The following is a 17,591-nucleotide window of genomic DNA, read 5'->3' as shown; positions in this document are numbered from 1 at the left end:
CGGGGGCGGGACCGGCGTTTCGGCGGCGGGGGCCGGCCCTGTCCCCGGCCGCAGCCCCTCCCCGGGGCGGGCGGGAGCGGAGCGCGGAGCGCGGTGCCCGCAGAGCGGGCGGGATGTGCGGCCGCACCGCCTGCTCGCTGGCCGCCGACAACCTGCGCCGGGCCTGCGCCTACCGCGACCGCCGGGGCCGGCACCGCCAGCCCGACTGGGTGCGGCAGGAGCGCTACCAGCCCTCCTACAACAAGGGCCCGCAGTCCAGCGGCCCCGTGCTGCTCTCCCGCCGCCACCTCCACCAGGTATCCCCTCCCGGGCTCCGCGGGGCCGCATCCCGGCGGGGGGCGGGGGCTGGGTATCTTGCGGCTCAAAGCGGAGCGGAGGGAAGGAGGCCGTGCCTCCTCGGGGGTCAGGGACTCGCCCTGAACGGCCGTGGTTTGTTTCGTTTCGCTTTGCTGTACGTGGCAGGTATTGAATTTTCTAATTGCTGAAATGTCGCTTCTTGTTAATATTTACATGTTCAGAAGGAGGAGGGGAATCGGTACTGTGTTTCCACCACAGTGTTTATGTTTTCTGCAAAAATTTGTATAAGTGCTTAACCTTCGTAGAGGTTTTTTGCAAGTGTCTGTAATTATTCTGCTGGTTTGAATTGGCTTTCCTGAGGCACCGTTTTTTTTTTTTTTGATTTCATAACTCTGCGGCGGGTGTCCAGGTCACATTGGTAGTAGGAGATAGCAGAGAGAAAAAGAAAATCTCAACTCCCGAGCCGCACAGTAGCTGTACACCTGTGGTGACTGTTGTCCCGCATAATTTAAGCCTCATATGACCTCCCCCGGTCAACCTGGGCTGCCTCTACGGCTGTTGGTGCTGCTCGTTTGGTTTCACACACAAAGGGTGCCCGGCCAACTGCTGCTCTTTGGCGTTCAGCGGGGTGAAACGGGGTGTGCTCAGTCGGAACACCCCAATCTGGACCCGCTCTGCTCTCCCTCCCCAGCTGCTGGGGCAGCTGCACTTCGCAGCCGTTACTGGCACTGGTGATCAGGTGGGACCCTCGGTGGGTCCACTCAGGAGTGCTGTGGGCAATGCCATCAGCCCCATGCCCTCCTTTCCTGCTTTAGGGGTCCCACATACCCCCATGAGTAGGTGGAGCTGGTGGAGCAGAGGAATATGGGGCAGGGAGTGTGGTACAGGTCACAGGCAGACACTTGCTTCGTTGTCCATCACTGTTCACGTTGTTGGGATGCTGGTGCTGTGCAGGGTGTCCCTTTTTGCCACTGCTGCCCTGAGAGAGGCTCTGAAAGACTTCACAGAACTGCACACATACACGTCCCTGCATACCCACACCTATAGTAGGTGTATTTGTGTGTCTGTCTGCTGCAGTCCTTTGGGAGCAAACAGCCCAGCAGGCGCTGCCAGCAGTGACAGCTGTGGGCAGAAAGTGAGAGCAGGCTGGGGGAGAATCGAAAGCCACAAACTGTTTCCATTGTCCAAAGACAGGTAATATGCAAAACACAAGCAGTGAAAGTGCACCAGGTTAGCAGAAATCACATTATTAAAATGAAAATGAGGCTTTTGCCCCTTTGGGCTTTTCGGTGTCACCAGGGGACTTTGACACCAGCCTGACATGGCTGTTTACTCAAGAGCTCTGGAGTTTGTGTCTCCAGCCATTTCCACTAAAGAGAAGCTGTGTTCATTCTTCCAGAGAGTTGGGTGAGCCTCATGGAGACAGTTCTTTATTCCTGCAAAATACTCATGTGCTTTCTGCTGAAGATTTATTCTTACATGAAGGCTGTTAAGAATATGCAAAGGGTTATAATTAGGGGCTATTTCTGCATGGCTTGGGAGGGGCTGTGAGCCCCAGCTTGTCTCTTAGCAGAGATGCTGACCAGATCCCCACTTTTAGCCACTTCCACAGGACTTCCCAAAACACCTGTGTGAAGCTGTGGGGATGCTCGTGGTCTCTGTGACGTTGCTCTGACCTGAGGTGTTTCTCTGTTCAAAAGGATGCTGACTCCTCCGAGCGGGTCCTCATGGACATGCGCTGGGGCCTGGTGCCCTCCTGGTTCAAGCAGGACAACCCCTCCAAACTGCAGTTCAACACCTCCAACTGCCGCAGTGATACCATGCTGAGCAAGTCCTCCTACAAGGTGAGCTGCTGCCACCTTTGTGTCCTGCCTGAAGAAATCCTGTAGTCAGCAAAACCAGGGCAGAAACATCTGCTGGGCCAGTACTTGTCACCACTTGCCATTGCACAGGGGGGCAAGTCCCTGTACTGCAAAACTGGGGGTTTCACTAAAACAGAAGAACTGAAAAGGCACATACTGGTAAAGCTCAGCATAGCACTGCTGGTGGCATTTGTGCATCCCAGGGGCAATTTAGGAAAGTCCTGAGAGGGAGTGAGAGGGCTGGGTGGTTGCAGGAGCCCTTCTGCCATTACAGGCTGCCTGGGGCTGCTGTTCACTGCTCACTTGTGCTGTCTCTCCCCAGGGTGCTCTCCTCAAGGGCAAGCGCTGCGTGGTCCTGGCAGATGGCTTCTATGAGTGGCAGCAGCAGACTGGGGGGAAGCAGCCCTATTTCATTTACTTTCCCCAGACCAAGGATGCCACGGTATGGAGTCCCTTGCTGTGTCTGAGCACTTGCACCCAGCTCTGGGCCCCTGCTCCCTTCAGCTGCCTGGGGAAATGCCCTCTTCCCTCCTACTCTGCCGTCCCAGCAGGGCCGTGCTCTGTGCTGGCTCGGCACTCTGTCACCCCCTGCGGCTGGCGGTCCCCATCGCAGCGGTCTCCGGGCTGTGAAAGGTGACACAGCGTCCCTGCCGTCACGGTCACTGCTCCCCACGTGCCAGATATTTGCATGGGTGGGCAGTGTGGCTCACAGGGGACTGGGCTGGGAGTTTCACTACCTCTTTCATTTGGCTGAACCAGTGGCTGGGATATTCAGATGGGGAGGAGAGCACTGGCTTGCCTGTGGGAAGATGAGGGTTCTGGTACCTCTCCTGGAGTCACCTCAGATCAGTAGAAAGACTCCTGGAGAGCCTCAGATTAGTTCTGTTCATGACTCAGATCCGAGTCACTGACCTGCCTCAGCACTGGAGATCTGTGCTGCTTTGGCTGACCATGGTGACCAGGACAATGGGGCCTCTCTCCTGCAGAACAAGGAGATGGAGGGAGATGAAGAATGGAAAGGATGGAGGTTGCTTACTATGGCTGGGATTTTTGACTGCTGGGAGCCACCAGGGGGAGGAGAAATGCTGTACACTTACACCATCATCACCGTGGATGCCTCCAAGGACGTGAGCTTCATCCATCACAGGTAAGTGAGAGCAGGCAAGGGGGTTGCAGGGTGGAGGGGGATGAAGTAGGAGACCTGCACCTCTAGACACCAGTCTGGCAGCACGCAGGCACGGAGTGCAGCAGCCTCCTCCTGCTCTAGGGGAGAAGTGCTCCTGACGCATTTTGGGCCACCAGCTCATGCCCTTTCCATAAATCACCATCTCTGTGCTCTGTGGATGGCAGTTGGAATTGGATCACTTTCTGGAACTGGTCTCCCTGCCTGATCAGGGCCTGGCAGTCAACCCCTCTGCCTCTTCCAGCAAATCAGTTACCTGGATGAATTGAATGCACACTCTGCCTTGCAGAAGAGCATTCTGCTGCTTCAGTTTTCCCTGTTTCCCCCTAGATGCCAGCTCCTTGCTAGCTTACAAGTCTGGCTTTTGCCACCACACTAACATACTGCTGCTGAGCTTTGGCTCCAACTGTCTTATCCCTTAGGATGCCAGCCATCCTGGATGGGGACGAGGCCATCAGGAAATGGCTGGACTTTGCTGAAGTGTCAACCCAAGAAGCTGTTAAACTCATCCAGCCCACGGAGAAAATTGTTTTCCACCCAGTGTCCACCTTTGTCAACAACATCCGCAACAACACACCCGAGTGTGTTGCACCCATCGAGCTGGGAGCCAAGAAGGTGGGTGCTGCTGGGGGCTTGGCAGGGGGCAGCTCAGCCACGAGGATGTCTCAGAGCTGGGTCAGAGCTGCCAGGCTGCAGGAGGAGTGGCAGTAGGCAATGTCTGCAGAGCATGCCCGTGCTTGATGCTGGAGTGCTGAGCCCTGGACAGATTCCCTTCCCTCTGCTTCCAGAAATAAAACTGGCAGCCTATGCCAGGATTTTGCTGCCAAATGAGGCAAATTCCATGTGAAATGGGTCTTGGAACAAGCCTGTTCACAGCAGTCTGGGGAACCTCCCACAGATGTGCCTGGTTGCAGGCAGGGCTATTGCTCCAGCCTCCACATCCTGCTCTGGACCAGCTCTTGCAGCTGGCTGGCTGCCCTGCTCCCTCTGTGCCTCTGACTTCTCTCACACTGTCTTTTGTCTATGCAGGAGGTGAAAGCCACCCCAAGCAACAAAGGGATGCTGGACTGGTTAAAAAAATCCCAAGAGAGCTCTCCCCAGAAGAAAGAAAACGATTTGCCCAAGTGGACAAGTCAGTTCATCCACAGCCCTTCGCCCAAGAAAACCAGCGCAGATGTCCTGCAGCAGTGGCTGGGGAAGCAGGGACAGCCAGCTGCGAAGAAGCACAAGGCTTAGGCACCAGCTGAGATGGCTGGCCATCTCTTTTACCCCTGATTTTCCTAAGTAGAGTGAGAAATGATATTTTTGGCAGGCTTTGCAGACTGGTGTTGAAATCATCCAAGCCTCTCAGGTGTTGATCTGCTGCTCTAGGTTGTTGTCTGTCTTGTTTGTGTTTTGTTAAAGGTTGATGTCTGTAAAGGTTATAGCTTTGTCTTGTGCTGATGGGAGTGAATATAACCTGTTGTGGCCTCCCTCCCTGCCAGTCCTGCAGGGAGACAAGCGAAGATAAAGCCCTGAGAACCCTGAGAAGCATCTCAGCCTGCTGGGGAAGAATAGCTTCTGCCTCCTGACAATGTTCATAGTTCATGTCTCTTTCTGTTTGGTTTTCTCTTCCCTTTTTTTGGTGTTAAACTTATACCTCTTTTCCACTTAAGTCCACACTCATTCTGTAAAAATTCCTCTTCAATGCTCTCGCCCTCAAAAGATGGCTGCAGTGCTGAGGAACAAGCAGTGAATATTATGAGGAAGCCCTAGGCTGGGAAGATCTGCACCAGTATTCATGGCTCCTAAACAGGGAGATGTTCAAGTGGCACAGGAAGGAACTGGACTTGGCTTAGGTTTCCCTGCTGTGGAACAGTGTGTCTGTCACGTTGCTTGTGCAATCATTTTGTTAATGGGATTTGAAGACTTAGAGAGGATTTCCTTGATCTGGGGAGGGATGCACTCTGCCTTATTTGAAAAGGCCAGTCATTAAAGCCCAGATAACCTAAGTGCCATTACAGAACAGCATAGGGCCGTTGTTTTTGAGGTCAGGGATTTTGTAAACAGAGCCAGATGTTACAGACCAAAAGCCTTACACACACTGAAATCCTTGCTAGAAATCAGTACTTCCTTTGTGTTGGAAACAATAAAATGGGCTTCACTGGCTGGCTGTGCCGTGCTCTTGTCCATGTCTGTGTCTGTGCCCCAGAGCTCCTGCTTTGCAGGCAGAGCTTGTACCTCCTCTGTCTGCTGAGGAGCCAACCACCTACCCACTGCTGAGCTCTCAGGGTCTGAGCTCTCAGGGTCTGAGCTCTGCAAGGCCATGTTGGGGGATCAAGTCCATTTGCCAGTGGTAAATATTCCCTGGGGGTTGGTTCTGGGGCTCCTCTAGAGTCATCTGTCCCTGGGGAGCTGCAAGGGTGGCTGTAGCTGAGCTTGTCCCTGGGGAGGGACAGCAGAGCCAGGGCAGGAGCCACAGGATGGACACCTGGGGAGACCCAAGTGCTCTTGGAATGAAATCTGCCTCTGAATCCCTTGTGTGCTCCGGAGGCAGCTGAGCGCTGGTTTCATGACTTAGGGGAAGCTGGGGTGGGATTAGGATTTCTATCCAGAGAGCCTGTTGCTAGCTGGCTCCTCATTGCTGTCACCATGACTTGAGGCAAGAGAGTCACTGTATTAGCAGCTCCTGGCAGGATAGACCTTCGGCTGCTGGCACTGTCACCTTGATGCCTGTCCTTGCAGGAGCCTCAACAGGAGGTTTCTCTCCCTGCCTGCCCCTCGCTGTTCCAGGATGAGCTGCTCAGCTGCCCCAGCCTAGTCAGTGCTAACTGCAGATGAAGCTTTTCTAAAGGTCACCAGCTCATCTGGAATTCATTTCAGGTCTCCAGTTGCTGTGGAGGGAGTGAAGATGCTGAGCACGAGTGGAGGGATGCTCAACTTTCCCAGCTCTGGAGAACATAATCCTTCCCTTGGGGATGCAGGGGTGATGCAAAGGCACAGGGTACAGGTTATCTCCCTCCAGACTGTGAGCACCAGCAGCATCACCCAAAAAACCCCAAAATCCCCTACACTGAGTGTTTAATGAGGATGTGTTATTACTGAGCTATATCACCCTTAAACTGGAGTCTGGCTGCTTGCCCAAGGCTATTTGAGGCAGTTCCTCTAACCTGGTGCAGAGATGACCACAATCAACCCGGCCTGTCCACAGAAACAGGTTTGGGAAAAACTTTCCCCTTTGATACGTGAGGAAACAAGGGAAGGTGGTACTCGCTGGGGATTGCCCTCGCTATCGGGGTTCTTTCCCCATAGCATCGCCCTCGTCCGCAGACTCTGGTATCCTCCCGGGAGAGACATCCCGCTGGCCGAGGAAGGGCCCGTGGGTTTGGGCAAGGCAAACGGGCACGGCTGCCGAGACACCCACGGGCGCTCGGGCCAACACCCCTCCCTCCAACCTGGGCCCCGACGCCGCCAGAAGCAGCTGGCGGGTGCAGGAGCCCCGGCGGGCTCCGGGGCTGGCCGAGCGCAGGCAGAGCCGCCTCGCCGCCCGCCCTGGGCGCCGGCCCGCGGCGGAGCCGGGGCGCTGGGAGCCCTATGCAAATCAGGGATCGGCACGATAACCAATCAGCGCCGTGGCGGCAGCGGCGGTGGCCAATGGGAGGCGGCGTGCGGCGGGCGGGCAGTGATATCCGCGGTGCGGCGGTGGCGGGCCGGGCAGTGCGGCGGCGGGCGGCGCGCAGCGCGGAGCGGCGGGAGCGCTTGCGGTAAGGGCGGCGCGGCGCGGGCGGGGACGGTGCGGGCCCCGCGCGGTGTAACGGCGTTTGTCTCCCCGCAGGCGCCGGGACCCTCTGTGCGCGGCGCTGCTTGAGAGGCGGGGGCGAGGGGCCGCTGCCTGCCGGCCATGTCGGGCCGGGGGAAGTCCGGCGGAAAGGCGCGGGCCAAGGCCAAGTCGCGCTCGTCGCGGGCCGGGCTGCAGTTCCCCGTGGGGCGGGTGCACCGGCTGCTGCGGAAGGGTAACTACGCGGAGCGGGTGGGCGCCGGGGCGCCGGTGTACCTGGCGGCCGTGCTGGAGTACCTGTCGGCCGAGATCCTGGAGCTGGCGGGCAACGCGGCCCGCGACAACAAGAAGACGCGCATCATCCCGCGGCACCTGCAGCTCGCCATCCGCAACGACGAGGAGCTCAACAAGCTGCTGGGCGGCGTGACCATCGCCCAGGGCGGCGTCCTGCCCAACATCCAGGCCGTGCTGCTGCCCAAGAAGACGCAGAGCTCCAAGAAGTGAGCGCTGCGCCCCGTCCCCCCGCCCCCAGCTCCCTTCTCACCACTGCCTCACCTCTCCTCCCGCTGGGGCTGCGGTTCCCCGTCCTGCCCCTCAGCCCTGGCCGGGTGGTGAGCCCTGGCAGCACCCACCAGCCCTTCACTGCCCCTCTGGCCTGGGCCGTGGCAGGGTGCTGGGTGAGCATGGGTGAGGTCAGGCCCTGCTTGTGCCCCCACTCTGCCTCTCTTCCCTCTGGAAGAAGTGGTTTTGGAGGAGGCAGCTGGATCGCAGTTGCTGGCAGTGGTGACATCTGGAGCCGTGCGGTTAGGTCACGGTGCAGGGCTGCTGGTAGCTGCTGAGGATTGTTGTAGCTGGCCAAGGGATGGACGCGGGCACCCCCGGCTGCCTCTCCCCTCCGCCAGCCCCGGGACTGTGCAGGGCCCCCCCGGCTGGCCCTGCTCGCCCCGGTGTGTGCTCGCTGCTGCCGTGCCCCCGCCTCCATCCTCAGCAATGCCATCCTGGCCGCACTGCAGCTGCGAGGGCAGGGGGCTGGAAAACGTGAAGAGGAGAAAAAGTTTCTCCATTGGCAAGGAGTGGCTGTTAGTCTTAGTTTTGTTCATGGTAAAACTAGTGCATTGCCTACTGTAAAGAAGCTTTAGTCCTATTTATTTTAAGGTCTCTATTTTTGGGTACATCCCTGTAAAGTCACCTCCCCGCAGCTCCCTGGCTCGGTGGGTGCTGGGGTACTCGGTGTTCCCACAGGCCGTGGGTCCCGGTGGCAGGGTGGGGCGGAGGCTGCGGTGACAAATCCCCTCGGAGAGCGTCGCAAGGTCAGGCGCCCGCCGGGAGCGGGAGCTGCCATCTTCTGCCATGGCTCCCCTCCTCTCCCAGCTGCAGAAGCCCTTCGTCTCGCTGAGAGCTGCCCTGTACCCTGGTTGCACTTCTGGAAATTGCATACTCTGTCTCTTTTTTTGTTGTTGTTTGTTTGTTCAGCACTATTTCTGGCTCTGAGAAATAAAAGTGACGATGATATCTGTTAACTGTAACCCTTGATGGATTAATATTTCTTTTGAAAACCACTAGAGTTTGTATTAAAGCCCACTCCTGGCTAGTGCCATGTTTATTTCCTGGCTGTGTGGCTAATGTTGAGCATGGGGGCAGGATAGCTGTCCCGTGACCCCGTGAATAGGTGATGCAGAGACAGCTTTCCTGCTGCCCAGCTGCTTCTGTGAGGCTGATACTTGTGTGCATGCAGCAGTGTCGAGGCAGTCCCACCTAGACCTTCATCACACGGTTTTTTAAGTAAAAAAAAAAGTATCTTCTATTTATGTGCTGTAAGTAGCATGTGTTCAACCTATTGAATCAGCTGTTAATCTTGTGGATGAAGTATCTTACCCTGGATCTGAGTTTAATGTTACCTAGAGTAGAACCTGGATGCTTGTCAGCTGGCTAATGCAGGGGTTTTCTATTCGGGTGTGTGGGAGCGGTGTGTGCATTGGTGTGGTGCTGGTGGGGGTCTGGAGGTGTCCCACCATCCCACTGGGGTGGGGACAGCAGGGCACAGCCCCCCCGGGAGCTCTCTGCCTCCTGCAGGGCTGTTGCCATCAGCGAGGTGGGGATCAGCAGTTTCCTTCCTGCTGCCCAGTATCATCCTTAGTGTCTGTATCTTAGTGTCTTGTTCTCTCCCTCTTGTTTTCTCCAGGACCAGCATTCTGTAAACCTGAGAGTGCTTTGTATTTCTTAGAAAATGCAGAACTTGTGATTCTGAAAAGAATGGTGCAAACCTGATATCTGATTAAACTGGTTCCCTGTTGAATGCTCTTAAATGTGCCGTGTCTTGTCACCTCACCAAACCCACGGAATCTGGCAGGCTCTGATGTCTGGGCTCTGTACTCTCTCTCCAAGGGGAAGGACTAGTAAAACACCAGACAGGACCACTGCCAGACTGTGGGCTTGCCCTTCACTCAGACGGGGAGCCTTTTCCTACCCTGGGAGAAGATAATGCTGTTGTGTGGCTCTTCTCCCTGCTGGGGGGATGCCACACTGCCTGCCTGTTCTGTCACAAGTGCCAGGAAGCTTCAGCTGCTCCTGGCTGGGTGCAGTGGAGGAGGAGTGAGGCTGGACCCAGGACCTTCCCCCAGTGCTGAAGGTGCCCCATGGCTGCTCCAGGAGCCTTTGGGTGACCTTGCAGAGATGAGAAAATTCCCTTCAGAGATCCTGAAGTGAAGGAAGGAACCTGGAGCTGCAAGGCAGTTTGTTACTCTCACACCCTCTCATTTGTTGGACATTCCCAGATGGCTGTTCTGGAGGATGCTCTGCAAGCCAGTGTTGCACCTGTTTGGGTTCTAGGGAGGAATAAGGGTTGTGGAAGCTTGGATGACTCCCAGTGGTGTTCGGGTTGGTCTGTGCAGGGCTGTAGGAGGTGTGGGTGCTGGGCAGGTCCCTGTAGGGCAGTGTCACCTGCTGCCCAGGGCTTGCAGCCTCCCTGGGTGTGGTGTGGTTCTGCTGTGGCTGGGTGCTGGTGGCACGCAGTGCCCTCCACACTGAGCTCCAGCTGGGCTCTGAGCTGCCTCTGCTGGCATGTGACAGACCAGCTGGGATGGTGCAAGGCAGACCGAAGGAAATCCTGTCTGTCACAGCAAGCATTGCTGAAGTGCTTGGCCTTTATCACCTCATAAGCTTCACAGCTGAACAGTGTTGTGACCAGGAGCTTTGGAAGTCTTGGTCTTTACTATAAAGCTGGAATAAATGTGGTCACTGTCGAGCCTGCAGCTTCAGGGACAGGTCTTGTCCTTTCTGGAGGGCTGTTACTGGTCCACAGCCCATGTGAAGGACTTGGCTGAGCAGAGCCTTCCCCAGAGGTCAGGTGAGCCTGGAAGGGTCTCTTGGTCTGTGCTTCCCTTACGGAGAGGCCTGGGAGGCTGCAGGGTTGTTCCCTTGTCTCTTGGGTACCTGAAGATGGGATGAGCACAGACTGGGAGCTGAAAGCTGCCTGCTGTGGGAGGCTGCTGTGCATCACCACGTGCAGCACAGTCTCTGCCAGCTGTGTCCCTCAGCTCTGGCACTTGGATGAGATGAGTCACTGGCTCTTGAAAGTCCCCAGGGCTTGGGTTTCTCTCCAGAGCCTGGTCCTCATGGTTGGCAGCACCCAGGGGAGCTCACTCAGGGATGCCCCAGCATTATGGCTCTGGCAGGCTCAGCCTGTGAGGTAAGGCAGCTCCAGCTGGATTGGCAGAGTGTCACCCTGCTGCCTTCCCTGTGCTGGGCAGCTGGAGGGTCACTGCCTTGTTTCTGCCTTTATCTGCCCACAGGAATGTGCCTGCAGGTCTGCCTGGTTACAGTTTGCCATGCAAGAGAGCTGAGGAGAGCTGAGCCTTGAGATGGGCTTGGTTTAACCTCCCCTCCTGGGGAGCAGGGTGGCCCCTCTGTCCCAGCCCTTGGTGAGGGCATCCCCTCTGATCCTCCCAAACCTGCAGCTACTGACTCAGGACACAGTGTGGGGCAGTGCCAGAATGCAGCAGATCTGTCCCAGGCTTGCTGAGGGCCAGCAGGATGGGAACTGCTGCTTCTAAATGCAGACCTGGAGGGAGGCTGCAGCCTCTGTAGCAGACCAGGGCTGGTCTCTTCCAGGAGCATGGCTGCCTTCTCTTCTGGATGTAGCAAAAGGACATTTCTTCAGGGAGTAAAACTTGCTTCCCTTCTCCCTGCTTGTTCTCCAGGGAACAAAGGGATAAAGCAGGTCTGACTGGGGCCCTGAGGAAGGGGCTGTGCCTTTCCCAGGAGTGCTGAAAGGACTGGTGTGACAGTCCCTAGGCCCCACTGTCTGCTGTCCCTGTCACCTGCTCCGGGGGATGCTGGATGGGCCTGATCCATGGGGTGTTCCCTAGGCACCGGGAACATGTCGATGCTCCAGCACAGGGCTCACCAGGGCTGGAGCAGCCCTCGGGCAGTGCTGCTGCTGAAACTCTCCCTGGCTGGTGGCAGCAGCGGGGCAGGGCCGTGCTGTGGGGCTGGAGCTGCGGCGATGGCAGCGCTGCCGGGGCTCACCACAGCCGGCTGGGGGTCCCTGCACCCAGCGCTGCCGGGGTTCACCAGAGCCGGCCTGGGGGATTCCTGCCCCCCCCCCGTGCTCCGGGCTGGGCTGCCCCTTTTTGTCCCCCCTCTGCGGCAGTCCCGGGACACGGAGGGCGATAAGCTCGTCCCTCGGTGCCTCCCGCAGCCGGCAGAAAAAGATGGCCCAGATCCCGCCGGGATTTACGCAACCGCGCCGGGTGCGCTATAAATAGACAGCGCCGGGGGGGCTCCGGCTGTGCCCCGCTGCCGCTCCGGCTGCGGGACCGGGGAGCGCTCCCGGCCGGAGAGGGGCGAGGGCTGTGCCCCGGGAGCTGCCCTGTCCAACCGGGTGCTGCGGGGGATCGATGCCGGCTGTGGCGGTGCGTGTGCTGCGGGTGTCCGCCGGGGCTACCCCCGCCCCGCTGCTCCGGGAGCGCAGCTGCGCAACGATCGCGCTCCTCCCCTGCCTCCATGGCCGGGGACCTTCCTCTCTCTGCTCCTGCCCTCCACTCGGAGCAAGGGTGCGGGCTCTGCGCATCGGCACCCGGACGGACCCCGAAGAGCAGGAAAGCCCCCCCCGAGAGCAGCCCCCTTCCTGCCCGGTCCCCGACGCCTGCAGGGAGCACACGGGAGACTCGTTTTGTACCAATTTATTTGAAACGACGATAAATGAAAAGGAAAAAAAAAAAAGAAAATAAACCAAAAAACGACCCCACTAACCCAAACCCTCCCCACCCACCCCCAGACCCATACAAAAACATTGAAGGCCATTGCAGGTGCGGCCGGCGGCCGCCAGGGGGCGCCACTCCAGCGCGCCGGGCCGTTGCCATGGCGGCGGGGCCGCGGGCCGCCAGGGGGCGCCCTGACCCTTCGGTGCGGCCGCGAGAGGGCGGCGCGCGGCGGGGGGGGCGGGGCCAGGCGGGGCGCGCGCGGGCGGCGGGAGCGGGACCGGCCCACGTGGCGCGGGGGGGGCCCCGTGCAAAATGGCTGCTATGGAAACCGGGCGGGAAAAAACCCCGGGAAGAACCGGGGGGACGGGGAGGGGGTGAGGGCCGGGAACCGTCTACAGGCGGGGAGGGGCACGGCCGAAAACAAAAGGGCGCGATCGGGGAAAAGCCGCGGAATGGGATGGGGGGAGAAGGGGTGGACAAAATAAGGCGGCAGAGAAGGGGAAGGGAGGGGGGCTGGGGCGGCCGCAGCCCCGCTCACCGCGCACGGCGGTGGCTGCGGAGGCGAGTCAGCAACACAAAGACAAAGCGGGTCCCCTGGGGTCTGTCCTCAGAGCAGTCTGTGCCGCGGGGCTCTCAGCCCGGAGGGCGGCGGGAGGCTCCCTGCGCCTCGGTCTCATGCCTTCCGGCTCTTGAGCGCCTTGGGCTTTGCCGACTTCTTCACCTTCTTGCCCCCGGGGGACGCGGCTCCCTTCTTGGTGGCCTTCTTGGCTTTGCCCTTGTCCTTCTTCGCCGCCGCGCCGCCGGCTCCCTTCTTGTGCGATTTCTTCTCGGGCTTCTTGCTCTTGGCCGCCGGCTTCTCCGCCCTCCGGGTCGAGGAGACCGTCGCCTTCTTGAGGGACTTGTGGGCGCTGTTGCCCGCGCCCCCCTCCCCGCCGCCTTCCAGTTTCTTCCTGTTGAGCTTGAAGGAGCCGTTGGCGCCGGTGCCCTTGACCTGGAGCAGCGTGTCGTTCTGTACCAGTGCCTTGATTGAGTACTTCAGGTAAGTCCTGCCGTTCTGCTGGTCGAACCAAGCCACTTTCTTGGCCTCGTTATAGATCTTGGCCAGCGAGGAGCCATTGCGCTCGCCCAGCTTGCGGATCGTCTCCACCACTAGCTGGCTGTATTTGCCCGGCTGGTTCTTCTTCTTGTTGTTCTTCCTTTTCTTCGATGGCGACAACGAGGCGCCGCCGCCTCCTTTCGCCTTCTTAGCAGCCGCTTTCTTCTCCGGGGAGAGCGGCGCCTCCTCTGCCTCGGCCATGGGCAGATCGGTTTCTTCTAGGTCTACCGACATGGTGCGGGGAGTGGCGGGCCGCGGGCCGGCGCGGGGGCAGCGGCGGCGTGGCGGGGCCCGGCGAGCGCAGCGCGCTGTGCCGGCTCTACTCGGTGCGCGTTCTGCCAGGGCGGGCGCCGCCGCCGCCTCTTATATGGGCGCGGGGCGGACCACGTTGAGAACAACAACAGCCTGGTCCGCCGCCAGCCCCAGTTTGTGCTTCTTGGGGCTCGCTCGCGGGGCCCCCGCGCCGCCGCCCGGCCCCCCCGCGCCGCCGCGCCCCGCGCCCCCCCGGCCCGGGCCCGCCGCCGCCCCCGCTGCCCCCGCCGAGCGCCGCCCGACCACCCCCGCCCAGATTTTGGGGGCGCGGCCGGCGCGGCGGCGGCGGCGAGGAGGGGGGCGCCCAGTACGGCGGCGACTGGGGCCTCACCTCGGCCCCCCCGCCCACCGCCGGCGCCGTCGCCCGCCGCCCAAGAGGGGCCTCCGCGGGCGGGGCGAGGCGGCGGGGGCCGGGGGGCGGTGGCGGCGGCACTGGCCCTGGGTTCTCCGGAGGGAACTAACACAGGCGACGCCCTCCCGCGGCCGCCGGCAGCAGCAGCGCGGAGATGCCCCTCCGTGGCCGGGGGTCCCCGCCCCGGCGACTGGGGCCATCCCCCCACCGACCCTCACCCCCCTGGTCAACGGGGGGGCGGCTCCCGGGGGAGCCCTGCGTGCCCGGTGTGACCCCCCGCTCCCGGCGGAGGATGCGAAAAGCGCGGCGGGGCCGGGGCAGGGCTGGGGAGGGGCCGGGAAGCCTCCCGGCCGGGCTCAGGGCCGTGGGTATGGGGGCGTGTGTGACTCGTGTCCGCCCCTGCAGCCTCTGCCTGCCGTGGTACCGGGGCGGGCGGGGGGCTCAAGCCCCGCTGCAGGCGCGGCTTCTGTGAGCGGGGGGGAAGGGGGCAGCAGCGATGCTCTGAACACCCACCCCCCATAATTCACCCCATCTCCCCAAATCCCAGCGGGGAAACGCGGCTGAGGGGGGAAGGGAGCGCACGACCCCTCCCTAGCCGAGCCCCGGCGCTTCCCCCGCTCCTGGGAGTGGGATCCGTGTGCCCCCGCTGCGGGTGGGCCGGGACACGGGGCACAGGAACGGGGGCGTGCCCGGCTGTGCACACACCCCTGCACACGCACACACACAAAATGCACACACACGTACGGACACACGCACATACACACACACACACACAGGCACCCACACACACACAGGCACACACACACACACACGCACCCACACACACACAGGCACACCCGCACACGCTGTCGCACCCGCCCCCTGCCCACGCACGCCGAGCCCGCACAGCCCCGCCGCCCTCCCTCCCTCCCTTCCTCCTCCCCCTCTCCCCCTCTCCCATCCCCCGGCTCTCTCCGCCATTTCCCTCGCCCGCAGCCCCCGCCGCCGGCGGGACGAGTCCCCGCGCTCTCGGGGCTCCGGGGGCGGCCGGATCCTGCCCAGCCGCGGCTGTGAGCCCATCCCGAAGCGATGAGCAGAGATCCCCCGAACAGCGGGGCTGTGCCCCCCGAGCAGCCGTGCCAGGCATCCCTGTGATGAGTTCTGCCCGCCTCGGGCTCGGAGAGAGGGCACAGCCCCGGCATCCCCCACCGAGAGCCCCCCGGAGCACCGGGAGCATCGAGCACCACCCCGGGACCCGGCAGCCACCGCCTGCACGGCTGTCAGCGGGGGGTGAATGATGTGCATGTGTGTAACATGCAAACACACACCTGTACATGTGTAAATGTGACCCTGTAGCCGGGTGGAAGCTTATAGCTAAGCCGGCTACAGAGCGTGGTTGGTATGTATGTTGTGTCTGTTATAGATGTGTGATATCTAATAGTTGTTGTTTAATGTAATAGCTACAGTAAATTTAAAATAAATGTGCCTGCATACACATAAAGACATAGCTATATATTTTTTTAAATTGACATAAACATATGAAAATTTAAGAGCAGTACACGTGTGTGGGTGGTTGGATGTGAGAGCAGGGCTGGGCAGTGAGTGCACTGATCTCAGCCCGGCTGTGTGGCTGGGAGCAGCACAGGGACCATCCAGCACCAACCCCCAGCCACAGAGAGCCAGCGCTGTCAGTCAGGGCTGCTCTCCCTCCCCTCCAAGGACAGGGCAGGGAATGGAACACACACGTGGAAATATGTGTGTGAATAGAATGTGTGGGGGAGGCTGCTTGTGTGTGTCAGAGAGAAACACAGAGGATGGGAGAAAATAGCCCCAACACACACACACACACACACACACAAACACACACATAGAGACACACAACACACACACACAGACACAACACACACACACAGACAAACACACAGCACACACACAGACACACACACAGAGACACAACACACACACACAGACACACAACACAAACACAAACACACACATAGAGACACACAACACACACACACAGACACAACACACACACAGACAAACACACAGCACACACACAGACACACACACAGAGACACAACACACACACACAGACACACAACACACACACAAACACACACATAGAGACACACACACACACACAGACAAACACACACACGCACACAGACAAACACAGCACACACAGAGACACAATACACAGAGACACACAACACACACACAGACACACAACACACACACACAGACAAACACACACAGAGACACACAACACACACACAGACAAACACACACATAGAGACACACAACACACACAGACACAACACACACACACACACAGAGACACACACACAGAGGCACACAAGACACACACACAGACACAACACACACACACACAGAGACACACACACAGAGGCACACAAGACACACACACAGACACAACACACACACACAGACACAGAGAGACAAACACACACACACACAGACACACAACACACACAGAGACACAACACACACACAAATAGACACACAGACACAGAGACACACAACACACATACACAGAGACACATAGAGATACAGAGACACAGCACACACACAAACACACACACAGACACACACACACAGAAACACAGACTCACAGACACACACTCACAGAAACACAGACACACAGACACACACACAGAGACACACAACACACACAGAGACACAAAACACAGAGACACACACAGACTCACAGAGACACACAACACACACACAGACACACACACACACAGACATTCTGTCCCCACATGAACACACACACTTACATGGACACAGCCAGACTTGTTCACACACACAGCTCTCACACATGCATACATACAGAGATAACTCCACAGGCAGCTCTCTCTGGCTATATATACCCACACATTGGCATTTATAGAAACAGGGGATGAGAGCGAGCGTGCTGTTCAAACATTCTCACTGTGCACACACAGACATACATAATGTATGCAATATGTACTGATCTGGGGATAAGCTCTCACACTCTTTTCTCCTGCCCTCTCTGTGCACACAAATGCATGCACACTATTTCTGCCACTGTATACATCCATATAGGTATGCTTAGAGACACACAGTGAGAGCTGGTCACACACATTATTCTCTCCTCCTGTCTGTAAATACATGTGCATATATACCTGAGGAAAAGAGCAAGACTATTGTCTCTCACACACACATTTTCTATCACTCTCTCTCCCTGTCCTATATAATTGTCTCATCTCTGTATCATTCTTTCTCAGTATGTGATATATTATAGAGAGAGAGCTTTTCTCACTCATTACTGGCTCTGTATAATGTACATGTGTACAGAGTGTTCACTAATAATTATCTATATATGATTTTATACTATATAATTAGAGAGAGCATTGCTTATACATATTGTTCTCTGTTCATATATATGCATATATACCTATATACTGAGTGTTTTCACACATGACAGTCTCCTTTCTGTTCCTGTATAGATGTGTATATATGCATATATATATTTATATATACACACACCCTTATGGACAC

The 17,591-nt window shown here is 58.4% G+C and overlaps 3 protein-coding genes across 3 annotated transcripts; 2 read left to right on the top strand and 1 right to left on the bottom strand.

The window, feature by feature from the left end:
* The first annotated feature begins 108 nt into the window (after window positions 1-108).
* Window positions 109-5,490, top strand: HMCES (5-hydroxymethylcytosine binding, ES cell specific). The gene is made up of 6 exons (XM_071439678.1): window positions 109-296; window positions 1,998-2,141; window positions 2,482-2,601; window positions 3,146-3,306; window positions 3,765-3,957; window positions 4,372-5,490. The coding sequence occupies exons 1-6, from the start codon at window positions 114-116 to the stop codon at window positions 4,576-4,578; spliced, it is 1,008 nt and encodes a 335-aa protein (XP_071295779.1). The 5' UTR covers window positions 109-113; the 3' UTR covers window positions 4,579-5,490.
* Window positions 5,491-6,940: 1,450 nt separating this feature from the next.
* Window positions 6,941-9,405, top strand: LOC139595896 (histone H2A type 2-B). The gene is made up of 2 exons (XM_071439676.1): window positions 6,941-7,085; window positions 7,157-9,405. Exon 2 carries the CDS (start codon window positions 7,223-7,225, stop codon window positions 7,601-7,603), a length of 381 nt encoding a protein of 126 aa, XP_071295777.1. The 5' UTR covers window positions 6,941-7,085; window positions 7,157-7,222; the 3' UTR covers window positions 7,604-9,405.
* Window positions 9,406-12,761: 3,356 nt separating this feature from the next.
* Window positions 12,762-13,817, bottom strand: H1-10 (H1.10 linker histone). Its single transcript, XM_071439674.1, has one exon. The coding sequence runs from the start codon at window positions 13,631-13,633 to the stop codon at window positions 12,977-12,979; it is 657 nt and encodes a 218-aa protein (XP_071295775.1). The 5' UTR covers window positions 13,634-13,817; the 3' UTR covers window positions 12,762-12,976.
* Window positions 13,818-17,591: the final 3,774 nt, after the last annotated feature.

This window comes from Agelaius tricolor, unplaced genomic scaffold, assembly GCF_023055355.1.
Source record: "Agelaius tricolor isolate 1412-34295 unplaced genomic scaffold, bAgeTri1.0.p SCAF_14, whole genome shotgun sequence".
NCBI classification, from domain to species: Eukaryota; Metazoa; Chordata; class Aves; order Passeriformes; family Icteridae; genus Agelaius; species Agelaius tricolor.
Note: the sequence above shows the minus strand (reverse complement) of the source record. Positions and strands in the feature narration are given on the sequence as shown.